Raw genomic sequence first — 5405 nt, forward strand, 5'->3', positions numbered from 1 at the left:
TCCTTTTTTGTTCTGTATGCTTTGGTTGTGTTTTCATGCGCGCTTGAATGCCCCCCCCACAATTCTCAGCACTGTTGGTCCTAACAGGTTGAACATCATCAACTACATGTGTGAAAGTTAAACATGGGCTTTGATTGGCTTTTCTGATCTGTGAACACTTTTGACGTAAATCTTTTCCTTTTTTTAAGAGAATTCTGCACCTTCGTTACATTTGTACGTTGTTTAGGATCGTACAGTTGCATCATTGTGTCACATAGAGATATACTGTACATCTATAATAAAGCTATGGTCCGGAAAAGCCTCTGTTTCAAATAACTCACTGAAGAAGCAGCAGGCCGAGTGCTTTGGCTGTCTGAACAATATATAAGTATATGTATACATATTGTTAATCCTAATTTTGATACAATTTAATGCAATCCAGAACATCACTAAGTTGCTTCCAACATAGTCCGAACTTTCCGAATTTACACGCTTTGGGCTAAATGCTAGTTTTTGCATTCTTAATTGCTCACAGCGCCAATGCTAATAAAATTGTTTAGCTAGCAGGTATGTTCCTTATTTTATATTGTGTTAGGAAGTTAAACTTAGTTAATTAGGACAAAAAACAGTTATGGGGAAATTAGTTTGCAATTATTTGGTTACAAATCAAATGGAAATTTTTATCAAATAATGGCGCTAGAGGAAAAATTCAGGGGATCCCCAAAGTCATCAGGATTCATCCTCTGGGGTTCATGAGCATCTGTACAAAATTCCATGCCAATCCATCTTATTGTTACTGACACGTCTGAACCAAGTGGTTCGTTGGCTAACTGACCAACATGGCTAGCATGGCTAGTAAAAATGTCAAACTGTATATGATATTACTATGGTTATATAATACATAATATTGGTGATGTTTGAACGCTTTATGGATTCATCTGGGATCTTTTTGTGTGAACCATCTTCAAGACCTCAAGGTTAGTGCCAAGAAACTACACTAAACAAATGATGCATTAAACATAATCTTTTAAGATTAGTATGATTAAAAACACCAGTCCAAATCAATCACCTTTATTTCAGCCTTAGCAGGAAAACAAAATGCATTCTATTATACACAGCACAGCATTCTCCTGCGCTTTATCTCTCATTCAATAAGCATATTCAAGCCAAACACTATAAAGCTTTGTCCAGATAGATGTACACAAAGGAATTAACTGCATAGTTAATGGAAACGCAACAGAATTCAAAATCAACATGAATTAGTCAAGTATCCCACTCTTTAATCTAAGGTTACCTATACTCCTGAAATTCAAGTAGGCGTTCCCTCGGTACGTCCAAAAATACTGTAGTATTTTGACACATCACACTGGCATCAAAAGAAATTGGAACCTAAATATAAAATATGGACATTGAACTTCAGTATAATAGGGCAGTCCCTGTTTTAGTCCTCCATATGCAATGCATTGTATTGCCATCTAAGTGCAGAATGAACCTGAGACTCTCAAATACTAAACGCATCGTCACTTAGGTTTCCACATCTGAACAGAAACGGGTTTCGCTGATAAAAATACTGTGCGTTTATCTCTGGAGGTGTTGTGCAAATACTAGTTATAATGTTTTCAGTAGGTTACCTTAGGTACTATGTGTTAAATTATTTCAAGCAACAACAAAAAATAAACTGCTTGGAAAGACAAAGCAAAGTTGATAAAATGTCATTACTGTGTCAGAATAAAATTAAACTTCAAAACAGTGCAATTACACTGCATACAGTACACACAGCAAGATATAGTCCTCCTTATTTATGTTGGAAAAAAGTTGTTTCCTACTGGGAAGGTTATTCCCAACATACAGTATAAACAAAATATTACTAATGATTACAGTTTTAGTGAGGATGCATACTAAATCCATAAGAGCTGAGCTGCTGAAGGCCAAACCTATAAGTACCTGAAGTAGTTCATAGTAAACCACAACATTCAGACACATATAGCCTTCATGAAGATTATTCATGAAGACTATTAACATTACAAAGGGCAATTTGCTTATAAAACAGCTGCAATCACCTCTGTGAACAGCTTTGTCCTAATATAGGCTCATGTAGCAGGTCAAATTGATCCTTCATTTTGGATGGTTAAGCTATGCATTTAAACAGGCAGGTTTTTAGAAATACAAGATGCCATATCATATCATTCAAGAGAAATAGTACATTTGAACATGCATCAGTAGATAATCAAATATCCAGTATATTCTAATATCTGAAAGATGTTTATTAATCATACACTTGTCAAAGTGCAGGTTTGCTAAATTTTGAAAAATTGCTACCATCTGTCTTACAGTACACCTGAACAAACTTTTTGGAAACATCTGAGGCCATGTTTGAATCATGAAATGTGAAAATGGATTTAAAGAAGAACAACACTGCACATTATCTTTGCAAAAACACAAAGGTCTCGTTCAAAATCAGCACAGCAGTCAGCAGTATACATACTGCATAATATCTGCATAGTAGGTTTTAACATGTTTTTACTATAGTTACCATTAATTCATTTTGATAATCCATTTGTCATTAGTAACTGATTCATTACTGTATAGCCAATTAGATATGGGCAGTATATAGAAAAGTCAATATGCTTTATCAATCTTGCAGTTTCATTTCAAATTGGGAGAATATGTAATTTCACAACAAATTAGCTATTAACACTGTGTGCTTCCGTGACAATCATAAAACAGCTTTAGAAGGTCTTGTGATATGACCAAACGCGTAGGAAACAGGACGGAGCGATAGTAAAGAAATAAAAAGCCAGGTGGATGAATGGTAACAAGATGTGGCTTGATGGATGGATGAATGGATGGATGGATAAAATATGTTCCCACAGATCATTTTATTAGAATTCTATTGAAAACATCCGAGTTTATTTCCTGTCAGCTAATCTTATTAGCAGCAAACATGTAACATTAAATCAACCTGGACCCGTTTTGAATGTTTGCATGGAACTATCAAATGGTGTACAGCTTGTGGGAGTTTTCTTGTCTCCTTACTGTCCTTCCTTCCTATGGTTCTCCTCCCTCTCCCTTACAGCTGGATCACATCAGATACCATGCAGCCAATCCAGCCAGAGCAGCAAACCAAGTAGCAAACAGGACCTGTCCTGTTGGGTGTCGGAGTACGGCCATGGCAAGCTGACAGGCGTATGCTGTTCCACCCGACGCCGCTGTGACATGGAGGGAGCACGAAAGTGAACTTTCTCACAATAGCTCTATAAAAGCTTTGCATGGCACAGTGGTACAAAGAGAGAAGAATATAATCATACCTGTCTTGGCAGCATAGTAGGGACACTTGCTGATGTCTCCACCAGCCCCATGGACGGGCATGCCAGCATCTAAAGTATCCTCCCGGATGGTTTTACCGATCTTGTCCAACTCCTCAAACACCTGCCAGCACAAACATACAGCATGTAAAGTTATCAAGCTTGTTGCATGGATATAGACCTAATATCAATGACTTGCCTAGTCTTTACATAGAACATTTGCAGGTAAAAGAAAAGACTGTGAAATGTTTAGTGGCCTTAAGGGACAATATTCACATGAAAGTATTAATCTAAATGCATTTCCAATGCCATTGCATTAGGATAACATTAAATGATGACAGTGCCTTCAATTATACACATAATAAAAACCTTCAATATGTGTTTACAAATTCAGAAGATGAAAACAGGCACAAGCAGCACATGTTTACAAAAAAAAAAAATCTCCTTTAACCACCTAACCACCACCAGGGAACAAATCACCCACCCTTACTGTTTCCAAACATAGCTTCCATTTCTTCAATTCTCTACCTCTCTAACCTCCATTCCTTGTCACTGGCCTCATACCTCCATGTTGAAGTGAAAGGCCTTGACAGCCTCTTCTACCAGCCTCTTCTTTGTTTCCATGTCCAGTTCCAACTCGTTCATCCGACTACGGTACAGCTGCTTGAATGCTTTGGCACTATGGATGCCATCAAACTGATAGAATTCCAAACCCTCCCCGGTGGAAGGCAGCTTCATGGCTCTCTGCGCCACCTTCTTTAGCACCTGGCCCCCGGACAGGTCCCCCATGTAGCGGGTGTAGGCGTGGGCCACCAGCAGCACTGGGTCCTCCTGCCCTACTTGATGAATACGGTCTACATAGCGTTGGGTGGCCTGGGAGCAGCTGATCTGGCTCTGCCAGTCAGGGCCGTAAAAGTACTCGAGGTCACGGGCCAGGGCCTCGTGGCGGTTTAGCTCTGACGGAAAATATAGAGGGGCAAAGTGGGGGTGGTCTTTGTTCCTTTCAATCTCCTCTTCCATGGCTGTATAAGTATAGTAGAGTGCCACAGCGCCAAGCTGGGGAAGCAAGAAACATGTATTTACTCATCTTGCTCGTTTAGTAAAGCACTATATTGTAACAATCTTCATAATTGTCTTCAGACTGACCTTGAAGAGCTCTTTACGAATGCGTCCCCTGAGGAAATCTTTCACAAACTGGGTGTTCTCAGCCTTTTCATGAACCTCCTTGGTCCCTGCTGCCAGCACCTCAGACAGATCCTCGGGACTGGGAAAAGAAAAGAGAAAAATGTTTGACAAAACCACAACAACAAATATGTTTTTTTTTTCTTCTTTTTTTTTTTTTTTTTAAATTGTATTAGACTGTTTCTATGATGTTACAATACTAGAGGGATATTTACCCGAGATTGTCTTCTTTTTCCTCATATCCCAGCCCTGCTCCATTGGACACATGGGCTGTTTCCTCCATCTTCTCTGCTGACTTTAGTGTTGTGTTCCTGTCTGCCAGTTAGTTTACCCTAAAATCAGTGAAAGACATCTAATTAGCATTATATTTACATTCAAATTATATGGCATCACGCAAAAATTTCACCACATTGCACATACAAAACCGTGAATGCAATAGTAACTTGTGTAAGCTTGCGTTTTCAGAATAAACAAGTCAAAAATAACAAGAGGACAAAGTCAGGCTGTAGCTGCAGTGTTCCCTGTGGTTCTAGAGGTCTGAGATATTGTGCACCAAAACAATAACACACAGAAGCTACATATAGCCTATACTATACAGTAGTACAATATTAATCCAACTTCCATAGAGTCAGGGAGAAAGGCCACAAAACATAATTTAGACCAAACACAATAAATGACACCTTGTCTCCTTAGCTGCTGTTTTTTCTGAGATGAGGGTCAAAAGAAAGAGGTCTTCTGCCAGTTGATTCAGCTGCGTAAAGCTTTAGAGCTTAATTACTTTGAGTCCAGGCTTGAACTTCATGAACACAGTCAAACAAAAAGCAGCACAGACAACACAGCACAGGTCTTGCAGTCCGATAAAGATGGCAATATATTCACAGATTCAAACTATAGTCTAAGAAAGAATCCCTATTTCTATCTTATTTTGACACTTGCTTT

The 5405-nt window shown here is 38.7% G+C and overlaps 1 protein-coding gene across 3 annotated transcripts in view; it reads right to left on the reverse strand.

The window, feature by feature from the left end:
* Positions 1-1034: 1034 nt before the first annotated feature.
* The window catches only part of hmox2b (heme oxygenase 2b), a 6159-nt gene continuing 1788 nt past the window's right edge, over positions 1035-5405 (reverse strand). For 2 of the 3 annotated variants that reach the window (XM_032537353.1, XM_032537351.1), the window contains exons 2-6: positions 4682-4798; positions 4431-4548; positions 3849-4340; positions 3288-3408; positions 1035-3188 (exon numbers count right to left, since the gene is read on the reverse strand). In XM_032537353.1, the coding sequence (XP_032393244.1) occupies positions 3061-3188; positions 3288-3408; positions 3849-4340; positions 4431-4548; positions 4682-4749 (927 nt within the window). In that variant the 5' untranslated portion in view covers positions 4750-4798 and the 3' untranslated portion in view covers positions 1035-3060. Of the gene's footprint in view, positions 3189-3287; positions 3409-3848; positions 4341-4430; positions 4549-4681; positions 4799-5146; positions 5263-5405 lie in introns of all 3 variants that reach the window. The other variant, XM_032537352.1, reaches the window with a different exon arrangement.

This window comes from Etheostoma spectabile, chromosome 15 (genome assembly GCF_008692095.1).
Source record: "Etheostoma spectabile isolate EspeVRDwgs_2016 chromosome 15, UIUC_Espe_1.0, whole genome shotgun sequence".
Lineage (NCBI taxonomy): Eukaryota > Metazoa > Chordata > Actinopteri > Perciformes > Percidae > Etheostoma > Etheostoma spectabile.